This window comes from Protopterus annectens, chromosome 10.part0 (assembly GCF_019279795.1).
Source record: "Protopterus annectens isolate FY-2018-M chromosome 10.part0, PAN1.0, whole genome shotgun sequence".
Taxonomy (NCBI): domain Eukaryota; kingdom Metazoa; phylum Chordata; order Ceratodontiformes; family Protopteridae; genus Protopterus; species Protopterus annectens.
In genome coordinates this window covers 877,610,422-877,629,834 of record NC_056744.1, presented here as the reverse complement: position 1 = coordinate 877,629,834, position 19,413 = coordinate 877,610,422, and the positions used below count along the sequence as shown (strand labels likewise).

General features: G+C 40.1%; 1 protein-coding gene across 2 annotated transcripts in view; it reads left to right on the top strand.

The window, feature by feature from the left end:
• Positions 1-2,242: 2,242 nt before the first annotated feature.
• Positions 2,243-19,413, top strand: part of EVI5 (ecotropic viral integration site 5) — a gene marked incomplete in the record, with an annotated part of 2,059,651 nt that continues 2,042,480 nt past the window's right edge. For both annotated transcript variants that reach the window (XM_044085676.1, XM_044085675.1), the window contains 1 exon segment: positions 2,243-2,468. In XM_044085676.1, coding sequence (XP_043941611.1) covers positions 2,320-2,468 — 149 coding nt within the window.

Below are 19,413 nucleotides of genomic sequence, written 5' to 3'. Positions count from 1 at the left end.
CAAATTCTGCACCAGGAACCCTCACAGCAGGGCCTGGAAGATGGATGCCCTATCCTTCCAATGGAAAAACCTCAATTTATGCCTTTCCCCCTCTGTCCCTCCTCTCAAAAGTACTAGTCAAGATAAAACAGGACAGGCCAAGGGCAATTATTATTGCCCTAGACTGGCCATGCCAGCACTGGTACCCACTCTTACGCAGTCTGGCAACAGTGCCACCCTGACACCTTCACCAGACTCCTACCCTGTTATCGCAGCAGGAGGGACAGATTTTGCATCCACAGTTGCAAACCCTAAACATTGCAACCTGACTTTATCCCCTGAATACACCACCAGCAACCCTCAGCAAACAGGTGCTGGATGTCATTCTTGAAGCCAGAAGGCCTAGTACTAGGAAATCCTATGCTGAAAAGTGGAAAAGATATTGTTCTTGGAGTCAGTCGCAAGGGAAGGGACACAGCAGTGCCCTCCTTACCTCTAATCCTGGATTACCTAGCAGTGCTACTCCACAGAGGCCTATCCTTTTTCTCCACTAAGATTCATACATCTGCCATCTCAGCTCATTATAATACTGAGCCACCTCTATTTTCTCACCCTCTCATCGAGCAGTTCCTGAAAGGGGCTAACAACTTAAGGCCCCGTAGGAGAGCACCCACCCCTGCCTGGGACCTTAATTTATACTGGAAAAGATCATGCTTCCCCCTTTTGTACCTGCTGCTTAAGCAGAGTTAAAATTCCTCTTGGAAAACAGCCTTGCATTTAGCCATAACTTCAGCTAGAAGAGTGTCTGAGCTACAGGCAGTATTGGCTGTGGAACCCTTCATTATTTTCCATGCTGACAGGGTTTCCCTCCGGCCTTAACCCAGCCTTTATGCCTAAGGTGGTGTCCAGGGTGGCTCTAAACCAATCCATCCATTTCCTAACCTTCTTCCCTAACCCTCAGAATAAAGGGGAAAGGATCCTGCACTCCTTGGACGTGCACAGACAGCTCAGATTCTACCTTGACAGGACTAAACCTTTCAGAAAATCTGACCAGCTGCTAGTCAGCTTTTGCTACAGGGGCAGAGGGTAAGGCCATTTCAAAGCAAACCATTTCCAATTGGATAGCACACTGCATCCATTTCTGCTACAAGCACCATGGAAAACCTACCCCACAGTGGATCAGACCACATTCCACTAGGGCTGCTTCCACCCCTACAGAATTTCTCAGGGGAGTCCCTACCAGGGACATTATGGAAGCTGCAACCTGGAGTTCTGTACACACCTTTACCAAGCATTACCACTTAACTATTTTTTTCTAAATCCAGAGCTGGATTTGCTATAGCAGTCTTACAAGGCTTGCTATCCAGCCCTAACATTTCTTGACTGCCTCCACCCTTCCTCAGCTTTGGGAATCAACCCAAGTGTGATGACTGCAGCAGTGAAACACAAAGAACATAGTACAGTTGTGTACACTTACCATAAATGTAGATGTTCGAGAGTATTCACTGTTGCAGTCCCGGTTTCCCTCCAACCCCCTGGTTTTCCCTGTCGTTCTATCTCTCCTCTCTATGGCCATTCTTAATGGCATTGGTATTTACTTTTTACTGGTGGTGTTCGTCACTTTATACTAGCTTCCTATTTGGGGGCTTCTGACATTTGGGGCAAGAAAAACTGATGTAATGGTGTCTGCTGCCTGTTTTATACCCGTAACGACCTGACGTCATGGAAGAAGAGACCACATCCGACGTAGAAATCCTAAGACTCTGGTATTCTGTCCGACTGAGGGCTACCTGCAGGCAGATAACCCAATTGTGATGACTGCAACAGTGAATACGCTCGAACATCTACATTTATGGTAAGTGTTCACAACTGTACTTTCTTCATTGTCTTTGTGGTTGTACAGCATGGTGAAGAATTCACTTAGAATGCCTGAAGTGGATGCTCGTTTTTGACTGAACAAGCCATCCTAAATGCTGTTGTATTGGATGATGATCATGATGAGCTACTGTGCTGTTAAAGCAATTACTTGTGTCACGACACTGGCTAAGTTTGATTATAAACTTTATGGTAGTGTTTTGTTTTAATTTTCATTCTCAACAATAAAAACATAAAAAATCAAAGTAAACTGTTTACTGCTTCATCTTGAAAGCATGGTAATTTTATTGACCAAAAACCATTGTCTTATAATGCATTTGCTGTAATGCTGGCTCTGTACTTAAATATGCATTGAAACTGATGTTATTCATTGCAAACTTTTAGGTGGCGACAGAAAAGGTTGCAGAGAAATTAAGTTCAACTCTCTCATGGGTGAAGAACACAGTGTCGCATACTGTCACTCAAATGGCTAGTCAGGTGGCAAGTCCATCTGCTTCATTACATACTACATCATCATCAACCTCTCTGTCTACACCAGTACTTTCGCCATTATCACCAACAGAGCTCAGTCCTGATGATCTAGAGCTACTTGCAAAATTGGAAGAGCAAAACAGGTGAGCAGATGGCTTTTCCCTGATGGCTGGTCAGTGTTGATGGCATAATGCACATCATTTGTAATATCACCTATGCCTAATAATTATCAAAACTTCACCAGGATACAACTTTTTTTCTTTAATTGTCAACATTTGTAATCAGTTGCTTGTTTCTTTGTGGTTGTATAGATCAGCTAATGCGCTAGTTGCTGCATGTACAGGATTTTGGTTTCATATAAACTATTGTAACAGTTATTTTTGGGGAAATCGTTTGATGGCATGGAGTGCTGTGGAATTTTTAAGTGCACGTGCTTGTGTCATTGTGCAGTAATACTATTTGGAGTGCATCTATAGAGTTTTTGTTTGTGGTATAGAGGATTCTGGCTGAGTTGCCGATCATATCCTGTTTGAGATATGGATGCTAAGAAATTCAACTCTTAAGTGATATGAAGCAACTTGAACCAAATTCTGCAAGAATGAGCTTTTATTTTTGGGAAAAAAATTGAAGTCCAGTCCTTTGCACTAGTTGTAGTTAATTTGTGCTGCAATCTCATGTTTCCATAAAAAGTTCCACTTTGGGCATTTGCAAAGGTGACAACCATGTTAAAGTATTCACACCGTGCAGGGCATCTGCCAAGTATCCTGCTCTCAAGAACCCATGTAGGTTCATCCTCCTCAAACAATTAAATGTTTTTTTCTCCTGCGTCACTGCCATTGTTCTTTCTGTTTCAGTGATAGTCCAATGGCTGTGTTGTACAAAGATTAGAGTCCCGCAAAATAACAAAAGTTATGTTTTGTTTACGATATCTACCATGATGTTGTAAAGGAGAAAGTCTGAAATTGTACAAGGAGTATTTCATTTGTAAAGATGCTGTTTGTCGATCAAACAGCATATGATGGCACTATTTCTTAATTTTGAACCACAGTTTCTGTTTCGGCTAGCTGCAAGGTTGTCTTTTATGTTGTGATTTTCTTTTTTATCAGGGATCTTAAAATTCGTGGTCTTCAAACCAGCATTACTTTGGGTGACTGGGGACAAGTACACAACACTATAAGCTTTGGTGGCTTTTGATTTTGCCCTTGACTGTGTGCGCTAATATTCTTCAGCTGTACTTTGTCCCCACCCATTCTTGTATGCAGTAATATATATTTTTTTCATCCAGTGCATGAATAAACTAGAGCAAGTGCAGAAATGTTATGCTAAAAAATATATGACTTGAGGAGTTTTCCTACAGGACAAGGCTAGACATATGCTTCCATACAATCTACTACAGATTAGAAAAAAGAATATATGTGATACGAGCCATCAACATTTCAAAAGATGCTAAGTTAAGGTGCACATTAGGAAAGGAATTTGTCACCACAGTGACGCTTAGAATAAAAATATTTTGTATTTGAAAGCATTAAGCTTTAGTACATCTATTTAAAATGGATTATTTTCTAATTACAGTTTCATGGGCCTGGAATAAGATTACAGTTATTAGCCTTTTTGACAGTCTTGAGTGTTCAACACATCTTTAGATAGGTGTTAGACTACATTTGATGGAGTAGGCCTCTCCTGGTGACCCATTACTAGGTTGTGAGCCTTAGGCAATGGAACAGTGAATGTAGATTTGTATGCAAAATTGAGATCTTCTTATCCTGTATATGCTTTGCACTGGTACCCTTAATCCAGGGATCACTTTTACTCAAGGAATGCATCTTCTCTTTTCTAACTCTGGTAGTTGGACTGTAATGCTTACTTAGTGAAAGAAAAGAGATTAGCAGGTACTAATACCTCCTGAAATGTACTGTCTTGTGATAAGGACATTTTTTCATGCATTACTTGATGATATGGCATAATTTGGAGTTTGGGTTTAAACTGAGGTGCTGATAATTTTGGAGGGGCAGCTCAGATGAGTTACTTGTTGAACTATTAGTATGAGAGGAATCAAGATGTCTGACACCCACCCTCGATTATTGGCTGAGCAGCAGAGTGCTTGAAATTAGCTCTGGCTTTGAGTCTGGGCTGCTGTAAAGATCTTGCGAAAGGTAGTTACTGTCCAAACGGAGCTTTAATGTGTGTGTGTTTTTTTTTTTTTGTATTCTATATTTAATGCGGTTTAAATGTGTTTTACAGTGTGTTGCTGAAGTGCTGCATAAAATAGTTTTATACTTGCTTGTTCTGCGTTGTATGCATTCTTCTAAGCTCAAAGTTATGAGTTGCATTATTTCCTTATCTCTGTTGATATGAGTGACTAAAATAATCAGAAGCCAGCTTACTGCTGAAATTCATCACAAATAGAAAATTATACATAGACTAAAAATACAGAGTTGTGCATTAACGAAATACAGATAGTACATTTGTATGTTATTTAAGATGTTCTTCCATTCACTGTTGCAGTATTCTTTACATCTGGGATTCCCTGTTTAGGGCAGCTGGATGTCCGATAGGTATACAAAAGCCTTAGGTTGCTTTAAGGTATACCGTATGTCACATGTGTGCACCTCATGTAACATAGGGCATAAAGGTGACGTCCGGCTGTACCATCCTCAGGACTTCTTAGTTGCCAGTCCGAATGCCATCTCTCTATCATCTGTCTGAATGCCTACGTCCAGTTGCTGGTTTCCGAGCTGTTGCAGATAAGTGCTGCATTGGTTTCTTTTCTTGTCTTTTGGTTGCTTCTGTGGTTTCATGTCATCCAAGAAGGGCAAATGCCATTGTGGGAGACAGATTGCTCATAAAGACCACCATGAGCAGTGTTTATTTTGCCTGGGTTCCTCTCATGACTATATGTATTGTTCCATCTGTCAGGCTTTTTTACTGAAGACTGTGTAGTAGGCTTTCTTCCCTAGCGTTATATTTGGAGAATCTGTGACCAAGTTCCTCGCTAAGGATACTATGGAAGGAACTTCCCACCCTAAGGGTCAGTCGTCAGGGAAGATTAAGGTTAAGAAACCAAGACTGGAATCTTCCACTGTCCATCCTCTGGTTATGTCTTCCAAGGTTATCGAGTGCCAGAGGTTTGCCCGGCTTTGTCAGATTCTTCTGCTTCAACCAGGTTGGAGGCCGGCTGGGATCTTGTTTTAAGCACTTCCAAAGGTTTTGCAGATGTATGTTTCAGATGTTCAGGGGGATCCATGGTTGATTATTTTCGAGAGGCCTAGGGTTGTTCCTCAGATTGTAGTCGGAGAAGTCTCCTACTACTGTTATTGAATGCCATCTTGAGTCGGAGCCTTCAATGTTTTACAGGGCAGATGTCCCATTAAAGAAAAAACAAGAAACTAAGCCTGTTTCCCCTGCCCCTATGGATCCACAGAGTTGCAAGCCTTCACTCAGGGTTTGTTCAGTGGTTTGATGGCATTGAAACCATTACCATGACTATAACTATCTTCCAGTCACAACTGAAAATAGCTATCTCCTTCTTACTACTTTCCTCACTTATTACTACTTACTTCCTAACCTCCTACGAACACTCTCTAACTGTTTCTCTCTCACTTCCTTCGAAACACACCTGTACACCCGTAACATCCCAATCCTCTTCCTTCTTACATTCCTCCTCACAATCCACGTACCTTCTTGCCAAATACCATAGGCTACTACACTATAAACTACTAAAATCAAAAACAAAGGAAATAATTGAAGCTTTCCAAAAACTTAAACTAGAAAAATATGCTATATTACTCCTTCTACTACAAGATGGCGACATACACCCCAATCCAGGCCCACAAGATAATAAAACCTCAACACATAGAAATCATACCAAACCCTTCTCTCCCTCTTCCTCCAAACCCACTAACCTACTATCCATAGCCCATCTCAATATACGTAGCATCTGTAACAAAATTAGTCAACTCCATGCCCTACTAGAAATACACAACTTTGATATCTTATGCTTATCAGAAACCTGGCTAAAGCCTTCAGTTAAAGACATTGAGATTACCCCACCTGGTTATAACATTGTAAGACTTGATCGCTCCACCAGGAAAGGTGGGGGAGTAGCAATTATATATAGAACTAACCTAAAGCTTACTCTTCTTGACCTTACCCTCTCCCAAAACAACAATGCTGAAATAATTTGCTCCAAAATACAAATCAACAATAGTAAAGCAATAAACGTCATTTGTGCATGTATCCCCCCAGGAAATAACATCCCTACCCTAGAACACATTCTAGAACAAATCTCTAATAAACTTCCTCAAGAAACACTATTTCTTGGGGACTTTAACATTGATTGGAAATCATGTAGCAATATTAATCCTACTTCCCATATAAACCTTTATGGTTTTAAACAACTCATTAATAGTCCTACCAGAATCAGTAAAAAAAGCAAAAAAGAAACCACCTTAGACTGGATCCTTACTAACTCCCCCCTGCAAACCTACCAAACTGGCATCCTTCCAGATGACATTAGCGATCACTCCCTCACCTACGTCATTAGAGCTAAAACTAACCTAAACTTTCCTACCACTCACAGAACACTATACTCCAAAAAACAATTTATTCCTGAACAGTTTCAAACAGAACTTTCACAATACAACTGGACCCCTCTAAAACACCTCACACTCAACAAGGCTGTTGAATACTTCAATTCAGCATTCCTTGCAATCCTAAATCAACATGCCCCAAGTCGCACTATTAGAACAAAGACTAAGACAGCACCCTGGCTAACCTCTAATACTAAGCATAAAATTATTCTCAGAAATAAATCTTGGAATAAATGGCGTTCCTCTAGAAACCCAACAGATCATCAAACCTTTAGAGAGCTCAGAAACAGTACCAAAAAAGCCATCCTAACAGATAAAAAGAATTTTTACTTCGAACTGCAGCAATCCACCAAAAAAGAACCAAAAAAATTCTGGTCTACTATTAACAATCTAATTACCCCAGGCAAATTAGTTACACCCAATCCACAGGACTCAGACCCCGAAGATCCCACTTTAATAGCCAATAATTTCAATACTTTCTTTACTACTTCCATACAAAGTCTAGCTAACCACCTATCTCCTGATACTTCTCAACTGCTCTTAAGTAGCTTCAATGACTCTCTTCCTCTCCTTCAACTACAACCTATACCCACCTCTTATATACAATCTCTTTTACACAAACTTAAACCCACTACCCCCTCAGCAGACAAGCTTCCTGCTGAATTCCTGCAAGTAGCAGCTAAAGCTATTGCCTATCCTGTCTCTATCCTAATAAACAGATCCATAAAAGAAAGTACTTTCCCAGCAATCTGGAAAATATCATACATCATACCCTTACACAAAGGAGGTAAATCTACTGACCTTTCTAACTTTCGCCCTATCGCACTGTTATCTCCTCTGGCGAAAATTATGGAAAAATGTATACACAAACAACTACTTAACCATCTCCTCCTTAACCTACTAGCTGACACTCAACATGGATTTAGGCCTTCACATAGTACTACCACTGCACTACTTTCTTTCACCAACATTATCAACTGTAACCGTAATAACAACAAACTAACCTCTTCTCTTTTCCTAGACCTGTCAAAAGCCTTCGATATGGTAAACCATACACTTCTTCTCCACATACTTAAATCCCTTGCCTTGGATTACTCTTCTTTAACCTGGCTTTCATCATATCTTGAAGACCGACATCAAGCAGTACTCTGGAAAGATTCTCTATCTACTCTACTACCTATCTCTTTAGGAGTACCACAGGGATCTATACTAGGCCCACTTTTATTCTCCATCTTTATTAATGATCTCCAATCATCTATCCAAAACACTACCTGCATACAATATGCAGATGATTCCACCATAATTTGTACAGCTTCCTCTCAAACAGAACTCCAGTCCCTTACACAAGCAACCTTTTCAACCATTGAACAATGGTTCTCAAAAAGATGTCTTCTCCTCAACCCCAAGAAAACAAAACTATTACTTTTTTCACCTACACACAAATCTACTCAACTAAATTTTACTATCACTGCAAGTGATAACTCCCACATTTCCCCCGACTCCACTACAAAACTGCTTGGTGTTACTATTGATAATAATCTTAGCTTTGATCATCACATTAATAACACAATAAAAGCAGTTAATAAAAAGATTGGTTCACTATACAGAATCAAACCCTTCCTTACACCCGAGGCATGGACTACCTTAGCACAATCACATCTTATCTCTACCCTTCTGTATGCTTCCTCTATCTACACTAATCTCTCTAAAGGTAACCTTAGGAAACTGTCTACATCTTACCACAACATAGCTCGATTTGCCACTGCATCTCAATATAGAACTCACCACTGCCTAAACTTAAAACAACTACACTGGCTGGAACTTCCTAACAAGATTATCTATCAACAACTCTTAATAGCACATAAAATTTTATATCAACCCTCAAAACACCAGCTCTTAGCAACCTCTTGACTCCTATAATAATTTAAAACAACTACGCCTCCCAAAACTACAAGTTAACATTACCAGAATTTCAAACTCTGCAGGAACTGCCTTTTCTCCAACTCAGTTGGCAAAATATGGAATAACCTTCCTTACATATCTCCTCTCTAGCCACTTTTCCTTTCTTTAAGAAACAACTTCTTTCACATCTGAACAATTTCTGGCTCTGCTCTTGTACCAATCCAGACTAACCTACTTTCATCTTTCAACTATCTTTGTATTTATTTAACACTGCAATCTTTCTCTCTAATCACAAATAACTTTATGATTCTATTGTTACTACTGTTGTAAAAAAAAAAAAAAAATTATTTTCTTGTTTTAATTACATAATTAGTATTACATAGTTGGTATTATTTGTTTTTTGTTAGATTTGCATTACCTGACCTGAACTAATATCTTTATATTTTTGCTCTTTGCCTATATCATAAGTGATTATTTTACATGTATTTCTATAACCATGCTTTAATCTGTGGAGCTTTTCTCCCCGGGCCTCCACTGAAAATGGACAACGATCCAGCTGGACTAGCCCGGTCAACAAATGTAAAATAAATAAAATAAATAAATGGGAGTTTCAATAATTGCTCCCCCTTCGTCCTCTACTCCACTTAAAAGGCTTTGGGAACAGGATTTCTCTGAGGAATGATGAGGAATCATTTGCTTATTGTTCTCAAATTCCTTCTTCTTTGGACTATGGGCTGATGGAAGAGGAATCTGCCAGTCCTGACACTCCCTTTGAAGAAATTTCTTTTAGGGACACATTCTTCAGGATGATGACATTTTTTAAATGGGACTGTGTCATCCATAAGAGGTACTTCGAGTTGCTGCAGATGGAATATCCTAAACCTTCTGCTATTCCTCCTGCTTTTGGCTGCTTTGTTGGATGCATTTTCCAGTACCTCTAAAGCCCGTGATTCTTTGTCCCATGCTCCCAAGAAACCTGATAGGTTTTATAGGTTGCTGAGGACTGTAACTTTTTGAACAAGTGTCCTGCTGCTGATCCCTCAGTGGTGTCTGTAGCCTCATGGAAAGGCTAGATAAGAATGTTTACACCTTGGCTACATTGGGTTTTAGGTCTGTTTTCTGACCCATATCTCCAGGTATGTGTTGACTGCCCTTTCCTAGGCTTGTCAGGTTATTTCTGATCTCGCAGACGCTGAGGATAAAACTTGTGCTGTTTGCTTGTTAGGGACATCTTCATAGGTGGCCCATCTTTACATAAAGTGTGGTTATGATGTAGTGGATGCTTCTAGGGCTGTTGCTTTTGGCTTTGTGATGATGACGCATTATTGCCTTTGGCTTCTATCGTTGCCTGATGATATCAAAGCTAAGTTGATGGATGCCCCTCTTGATAATAAACACTTGTTTGGGAAGCTGCTGCTGCTTTTAAGTCCTTTCAGGATAAAGGGAAGGCTTTACAGGAACTCATACATTGTATAACCACAATATTGCTGAAGAAACAATAATAATACCACAAATAGTAGACCAGCTCCTCAAATGTGCCTTTGAAGAATTTATTATAAAATGCAGACAGCCGTTCCAAATTTCATAAAATCCATGTATTCTCTCAGCTCCTCAGCCACACTTGCCTTTAACAGAGTAAACTCAAACATGTTTGTCTCTTCTGTTCCTAAATTTCAGAGAAACTACCCCAGTAAGCCTGCCTTTGTTCGCTGGCAGTCTTGCTCTCCTCCTAAGGGCAGAAAGAGTGGCAAGCTACGAAGGCTACTCAGACTTCAAGGACTCTGTGTTCCTTTCCAGATAAACCAGGTGCTGTCTATCCGTCTCTTCCTGGCTACATTAATATCTCTCTCCCTCTCACTCTCACTCTCTGGCTCCAGATTACTCAGGGTTCATGGGTGCTGTCCATTATTCGCCAAGGGTATTTTCTGGTGTAGAAATCCCATCCCCTTTTTATGGGCAATCCCTCAACCTCCTTGGGAGCAAGTCTCATTTTTCCCCAGAGGTACTTTGAGACCTTTTGACTCTGGGTGCTATTCAAGAGGTGCTTGTATCCCAAAGAGGGATGGAAGTTTACTCCAGGATGTTTCTAGTCCCCAGAAAAGAGAGTACATGAAGGAATCTAGACCTCTCTCATTTAAACTCTCTTTTCTGAAGGTGCCCACTTTTGAATGCTTCCCCTTAAGACTCTTACCTCTTTTTGCATAGTCAGGCTTATGCATAGTCAGGCTTATATGGCATCTCTTGATCTCAAGGTTGCTTATCTCTGTATTGTGATCCATCCCTTTTTTCAGGACGTTTTTATGTTTCTCTGCTTCCTGGCATTTTCAGTTCTCTGCTTTGCCCTTTGGCTTTTCTACTGCCCCAGGGGTATTGGCCAAATGGGTCGCTCCTGTGATTGCTTTTTTGCAGGCTTCGTGGGATCTAAGGATTTCCTTAGTTGGACAGCCTGCTGATTCCGGCATCCTTTCCAGAGATCTGTTGCAAAATGTTCATTTTGCCATTTCCCTTCAAAGCCTGGGGTTAAACAGTATAACTTAGAGTCTTCTCTGACTCCTCAAGATATGTTTTTCTGGGTTGCAGGATTCAGACGGCACCTATGCTGGCATCCCTGTCTCCTTCCAAGGCCTTAACACTCCTTTCCTTCTTTCAAACTCTTCTTCCTCTGGCTTCCATTACAGCTAGGGAGTTTGAGAGCTGTGGGTGTCATGGCATCCACCATCCTTATGCTCCCTCTAGCCAGACTCCACATGAGAAAGTTTCAGTAGTTCCTAAAGTCAATGTGGCTTTAACATGCATGTCCTCTAGAATTTTGTAGTTCCTCCTGTACCTCGTCTCAAGAAAGAACTTCACTGGTGGATCCAGCTGTTGTTTGTAAATCCAGGGCTCCTTTTTCATCTCCCTCTTCCCTCTCGAGAACTGTTCACAGATGTGGAATGGGAAGCAGTTTTTGGCAAAGGTGCAGGGGGTATGGTCATCTATTCAGCAACAGGAACACATCATTATCTAAGAGATGAACCTTTTCTGCTGGCTCTTCAGGCTTTTCATTCTCTTCTCCCCAGGACCTCTCTAAGTATTTGCAGACAATACCGCAGTGATGTGGTACATAAACAAATGGGGGGAACAAGATCTTACCTTCTTTGCTGGTTGCACTCCTGGTGTGGGATCTTGCTGTCCAATATCAGGTGACTCTTCAAGCAGTTTACATTCCTTGAGGTCAAAACATTGTGGCAGACAGAGTAGGTCCTTAACTTAATTCCAAGAGTGGATGCTTCACTTGGGATGTGTTTCTGGATGTTGTCCATTAGTGGGGTACTCCTCAAGTGGATCTATTTGCCTGCCTGCTGAACAGACAGCTTCCTCTGTTTTGTGCCAGAGTCCTGGTATTGCTGTGTGGAATGTGGATACCCTCTCTCTTTCTTGGCAGGGGGTGTTTCTTCATGCATTACCTCCCCTTCCACTCATTCCAAAAGTCCTGTTCAAAATTCAAAAGGATCCCCCTAAAATTTTGCTGGTGACTCTCTTTGGCTGAGACAGCAATGGTCCCTTGTTCTGCATTTAGCCAAGGGCAGTCATCATAAGTTACCTCACAGGTTGGACCTACTCACACAAGACGAGATCTCTCATCCATCCCCACCTTTCCACTTTTCAACTGACACCGCAGTAGGCCAGAAAACCCAATACTAGAAGTCTTTCTTATCCAAATGGAAGAGTTATTCTGTTTGGTGTCTTTCTCAAAACCTGGATCTACTTTCTGTGGATGTTCCTTTGGTTCTTTCTTACTTGGGTGAATTGCTAAATGCTGGGTTGTCTTGTACTTATGTTAAGGACCACGTATTAGCTATCTCTGCTTTTTTGCTATTATCTCCTCCTTTAGCTTTAAGATTTGAAGCTAAACAATTCCTTAAAGGTGTCCTTCATATTAGGCCTCCCAGGAAGCCTGTTCCTCCTCCTTGGTGACTTAATTTTGTTTTGGCGAAGTTGACTCTGCTCTGTTTGAACTTGCTGCTTCAGCTTCCTTGCAGCATTGCTCTTGGAAGACTGCTCTTTGTTGGCTCTTACTTCTGCCAGACAGGTGTCTGAGCTTCAAGCCTTTATGGCTTGTCCTCATTTTTTGGTGGTTCATAAGGACAGGATGTCCTTGCATACTAATCCTTTTATGCCCAATGTGGTTGATGAGTTGTCACTTGGTCTATTCATTTGCCTACTTTTTTTCCCTTCTGTGCAATCTGCCAGTGAAAGGGTGCTGCATACTTCAGGTGTGCATAGACCACTCTGATTTTATTTGGCTAATACTAAGTCTATTAGAAAATCTAATTAGTTGTTTTTCTTTTCATCATAGGTTTGTATGATTAGCTGTATCCAAGGAAATGGTTTCTTCTTGGATCTGTAAAGCTATTTCTTATTATTTTTCTGGTAAGAGCCTTCCTTCTTCTGTAAAGGTTCATTCTGCTAGAGCTGTGGCTTCTTCTGGTGATTTTTTTCAAGGACTTGGATACTAACTCTCTTCTTGAAGCAGCTACCTGGACTACTGTGCATAGTTTTACCAAGCACTGCAAGTTGGATGGAATCCCCTAAGCTAGAGCTGGTTTTGCCAGGGCCATCCTTCATGGCTTCCTAGAGGGCTCTGCTGGTCCTTCCTCCCAAGTTTCTTCTTAAGCTTTGGCACTTTCCCAGATGTAAAGAATACTGCAGCAGTGAAGGAAAGGACATTGTACAGTTGTGTAAAATCTTACCATAACAGTAGATGTACTTTCCTTCACTGTTGCAGTATTCACTATCTCCCTCCTTCCCCTGGTTCATTACTCTTCTGGATGTACTGGTTATCTCTTGGTTTTCCATGGACTGGCATTCCATTCCTACTGGGGCTATCTGTTCTGAGGATGGTACATCTGGATGTCCACTTTATGCCCTACTCTACGTGAAGAGCATACGTGTGACCTATGGCATACCTTAAAGCAACCTAAGGCTTTTGTACACTGGCCGCACATCAGACTACCATAGATAGGGAATCCCAGATGTGAAGAATACTGCAACAGTGAAGGAAATGACATCTACTGTTATGCTAAAGTTTTACAAAACTGTACTTTATTCCACTGTATTCGGCACTTATTAGGTCGATCATAGAGTATAATGCCCTCTTCAGTATATATCTGACCAAACACTTAACACATTTTGAACAACTCTTTCAAAAGAATCATGAGCTTAAATCATAAAAACTGCAGGGAGTGTCTCAAAGCTTTGTCCCTCTTCTTGGTATCGTACAGACAGTATCCTCTTGGATCTAATGCACATCCGCAAGTCCAGTGGTGGCATAAACAGTTGTTTGAGAGCACTTAATCTTTTATAAAATATAAACCTGTTGAAAGTATTGATGTGTATGAAAAAATAACACCACTTTGGAATTGCCTTCCTCTGCACATAAAATAAAGGACTTCCCTTAGTCTGTTTAAATGTAGTCTGGACAAATGGATGGGAAATAGCACATTCACCCCTAGTTTAGCACCTTATAGTAATGTAAATGTTCTGCCCATCTCTGGGCTCTTTGTACTTAAATTATAAGGGTTAAAAATTTCATGGGAATGCAGAGCAAAGCTTCTGAAGAGCCTCATTGGGGTCAATGGCTTAGTTAGTACCTGTAAACAGTCAAATACATGTGATGATATTTACATTATGGACAATTAAGGTAGTCATTCAACTAGTGGCCATTTGTTAAAGTGCATCTGTATAAGAAATGTGACTATAATGTGAGCTCCATTCTCTTGTGTTCAGAAGTTTTACTTCTGAAGTAAAAAAAAAAAAAAAAAAAAAAAAAAGCCTGACGAAGCTAATTTTGTGTGTGTGTATTTGTATGAATGTTTTATTCACCAAGTTGTCCAACTGGGTTTTGGCTTACTTTTGGTGGAAGCCTTGGAAGAAAGTGCCATTTAGTGCAAGTATATTGCAGATACAAATCACTGTATTGCATTAAGCAAAACTGTATACAAACTTGTGATGTTTGAATATAGTGACATTGTTTAATCAAACTGGACAGTGAATTAGAAAGTTTGCGAACATCTGTTAAGAGTGTGCTGAAAGGTACTAAGGCACCTGGCAGAGGTATTTTTCAGTACTGTCTCTATCTGCTCTGAGCTAGTGAATTAAGCTGTCTGCCATGCCATAATGTAAACAGTTAATGGTTAGTATGAATACGATTACTACTTCCACAAGACCTCAATGAAAACGACAAATACCCAATGGAATGAACAAAGGCACATATAAAACTTTATTTCTCTCTAGCGCTTCGGTGTAACCACCTTCCAGGAGTAACAAACCTTTCCATTGGGTATTTGTCGTTTTCATTGAGTTAATGGTTAGTAGTTCATTTCTGCTGACCTGATTGCCATTCTCTTGTGCTCAGACTGACTCTACTGTGATTATAAGCCACAGTTAGTGAAAATTCCTTATTCTCTGTTAAATGTTTGTCATAATAAATGGTATGTATATACATTGTTGGAAACTGAAGGGAATGTCTGAAGCGTTGCTTTGTGTTTCAATATGAAAACTGATCTTGTTCAGTAGCATTGTTCCTTTAAATTGGCAAGTCTGAACTTCATAATAAGGGGTGAATCATATGTCTAGGAAACACAATGCGTGTGTATTGAGACTTAACTTGTATCGTCAAGGTAAAATACCTAAAAGCAGCATTGGATTTTGAAATTGTGCATGCAGCTTTATGGGTCCGGAAAAGTAGGTAAATTTCTGAAGTCTCTACAGTGATGTGAGGCATGCAGAATAGGACAGCATTAGTCTGCTGTCATTACTATGGCTCCAGGTGTTCCATTTTAATAAATTTGTAATGCAGACAGGGTGTCCCACTAGAACAGTGGTCAATTGTTGCAGCCTCACAGCACTTGTTTCTCCCATTTGGTTCTCAGCTGGGGTATCTCCTTAAGCTTAAGGAGTCTTGCATGTCCTTCCTGTGTCTGCTTGAGTTTTCTGTGGGTTCTGCAGTCTCCTCCCAGGTTGTAAAGATGTCCTGTCAGTGATTTAGGTGCCCTACAAGCTGCACATTGGTATGTGCATGGTGTGTCTATATACAGTGGATATAAAAAGTGTACACACCCCTGTTAAACTGCCAGGTTTTTGTGACCTAAAAATGAGATCACAATAAAGCATTTCAAAACTTTTATCACCTTTTAATGTGACCTATAACCTGTACAATTCAATTGAAAAATGGGCAGAAACCTTCAGGCATCTGCTAGAAAGTTGAAGATAAAGAAGAATTTCACCTTTTAACATGACAGTGACTCCAAGCATGGGTCCACTTTGTAATTTCGAAAGCCCAAAATCTCGAGATTTGATACATCGAACTCAAAACATCGAGATTTTGGAATCTTGAAACTACAAAGTGGTGCAAAAAAAAAAACTAAGTAAAACAATGTTTTTGCAGGGGGGCAAGCCCCACTGCACCCACCACACCCCCTGCAACTTAAATATACCATCTCCGAGATCGTGCTACAGTGAAGAGAACAGTAATGTTCCCGTTAAGCTTACCATTCTCTCCACTGTAGCGTGATCTCGGAGATGGTATATTAACGTTGCAGGGGATGTGGGGGTGCAGGGGGGCTTGCCCCTTGCAAAAACAGTTTTTAGTGTTATTTTTTTATTTATTTATTTTTTTTTTACCTTGTAATTTCGAGATTCCAAAATCTTGAGTTTCTGGGATCGGTATTTTGAAACTCGAGATTTTGGGCTTTCGAAATAACAAAGTGGGCCCCCCCATGCATACATCCAAACCAACAAAAGAATGGCTTCACCAGAAGAAAATTAAAGTTTTGGAATGGCCCAGCCAGACCCCAGACCTAAATCCAATAGAAAATCTGTGGGGTGACCTGAAGAGGGCTATGCACAAGAGATGCCCTCGCAATCTGACGGATTTGGAGTGCTTTTCCAAGGAAGAGTGGGCAAATATTGGCAAGTAAAGATGTGCCATGCTAATAGATTCCTACCCAAGAAGACTGAATGCTGTAATTAAATCAAAAGGTTCTTCAACAAAGTATTAGTTTAAGGGTGTGCACACACATGTAGCCAGCTTATTGTACGTTTTTTATTTTTTATATTTTTCCCTTAACAGATTTGTTTTTCAATTGAATTGTACAGTTATAGATCATATTAAAGGTGGGAAAAGTTTTGAAATTAATTTATTGTGGTCTCATTTTTTTATATCGCAAAAACCTGTCATTTTAACAGGGGTGTGTACATTTCTTATATCCACTGATTTTTTTATATGTCTGTGTGTGTGTGTATATGGGTTCACTATATAATTTCGAAATATTGATATCTTGAATATCAGTATTTTGAAATTATAATCACGAACTGCCAAAATACCGAAAGCTTATTTGAACGAATTATGAAATATCGAAGACTTAAAATCACGAAAAGGTTGCATTTGCCTTTATTAGTTGCAGTTTAAAACCCTCCATTACATTACACCCTCAGAATGGTATTATTTAACATCGTAGACCTTTGATGAAATAAATATAGATGGAGACATTTGGAAACTTCCCCTACATTATGCTCAAAGCTTCAGCAGCCGCGCAATTACTTTAAGAAAGTTCAGAGTGCTATATTCGTGTCTGTTAGACAACACAGTGTCAAACTTCCTTTGACGAATCACAAGCAGACTTCTTTTTGGACTGGGTGGGCTTCCAGTAGGGAGACGCACTCTCAATTCATTCACTCTGTCTTGCTCCTTAGCTAAAGTTTCCATTAGAACAGCCAGATTGGTTGCCTTAGCTCCTAAAAGACATTTTAGTCTACGGTGCCATGCCTCCACTGAGTTTTGTGTACGAGGTAACCCAATTTCATTAAGCTCGTACACATTCCAAAATCTAACTGGAAAGAGAGGCGGGAACCGTGATATACATGCAGATCTTGTACTAAAGTGATGTTTCTGTCCAACAACATACCAATCGCCAAAGTATTTTACTAATGCTTCACCTTCAGCAGGAAATGTAGCTTTTAACTGAGAGTAAGCATCAGCAACGTCTTCTTCTGGCAGGAATGCCAAAGCAACAAGACATTTCACTGCGTTTTGGAACCCCATATTAGTGCTGTACAGGTGAGTTAGTCCCAACTGCTGAACCTTTCTCCACAGGTTCCTACCGAAGTGAAACAGACAACCTTTCGCCTTCACAGAACTAAAATTACTTGCAATACTCTTCATTGCTGCGATCCCAAAATCACAGAGAATAAACTTAGTTGCATATCACACTCTTGTTCTTCCAAGAGCATAAATATGCATTCCCACATGGAGTTGTACGCTTTCAAAGACTTCTTGCTCATTAGGCAATATATTAACGATACACACTTTGAGTAATGGCCACACTGCAGGAAAGCGTGAATTGTATATAGCTGTCTGCAAATGGCACCCTTGTAAAAGAATGTGCCGTCCATAAGGCAAATTGTAGCACTGCTTAAATCATGTATGTTTTGCTCAGTTGTAAACACTACCAATGTATTCTGGTTGGTAGGATCATCTACACATCGGTAAATGAAGTTACCATCTTTTAGAGGAAAACCGCACACATTCAATGTTTCTAATGTTAGACTGCATGTACCTGGCTTTCCTTTCACACTAAGCCTAACTCTACCTATAGTTTGCAGTAATGCTCTTCTGTTTGGCATGTCTGCTATCACATCTACTGATGTAGAACCCAGGGCATCTTCCACTAATAGACAAGGTGGATCTCTAGACACAATTGCTCTAGGTTTTAATTCCGCAGACATGCTATAGCGCTCTATTTGTGAAGGGTCTCCTGTGTGACTGTGAGGTACTGTCCTGTACAACTCTTCGCCATTGCTAACTGACTTTGTGATGATCCTACCTTTACAAGGCATGGACGTCTTCCATTTACAACTCCAGTAATTTCTCACATCTAATTTTTTTCTCTAGATGGTAAACGTAACCATCTACTATTAACACACTGCGTCCCATTTGCCACTCAATACATTTGTAAATCCCGCCAATTGTTCCCGGCGATGGATAGGTTACTGACTCCATATTCAGTGTGGTACAAGGTACGGAGCTTGTTGTACACAGCCGATTGTTATTAAAAGCGCAGTGATTCTTGCATAAGGAACGGAACGTGCTGGGTTCGTGATTCTTGGTTTCGGGATTCTTTAGTTTCAGCATTTTGGCGGTTCGTTATTATAATTTCGAAATACTGATGTTCGAGAGATCAGTATTTCGAAGTTATATAGTGAACCCATGTGTATATATACAAAACTAGGCTACTTAAAAAAATAAATAAGGACACTGGAGACCAAATTCATGTTGAGTGCTTTCGTCCATTTATTAGTATCAGGACTTCTGTTTACAACTTTATTGCTTCACTTGATTGGGTATCTATCTGAGTCTGCACTGTTGTCATGCTTATTAAGTTTTTTGTTTTACTGTATTTAATACCTTACTTTCTGAGTTTCACTTTAGTTCTGATAAAGTCCTGATGCTAATAAATGGACCAAAGCCCTCAACATAAGTTTGGTCTCCAGTGTCCTTATTTATTTTTTATTTTTTTAAGCAGCTTTGAAGTTTTGTTCGGATGTTTTTCTATTT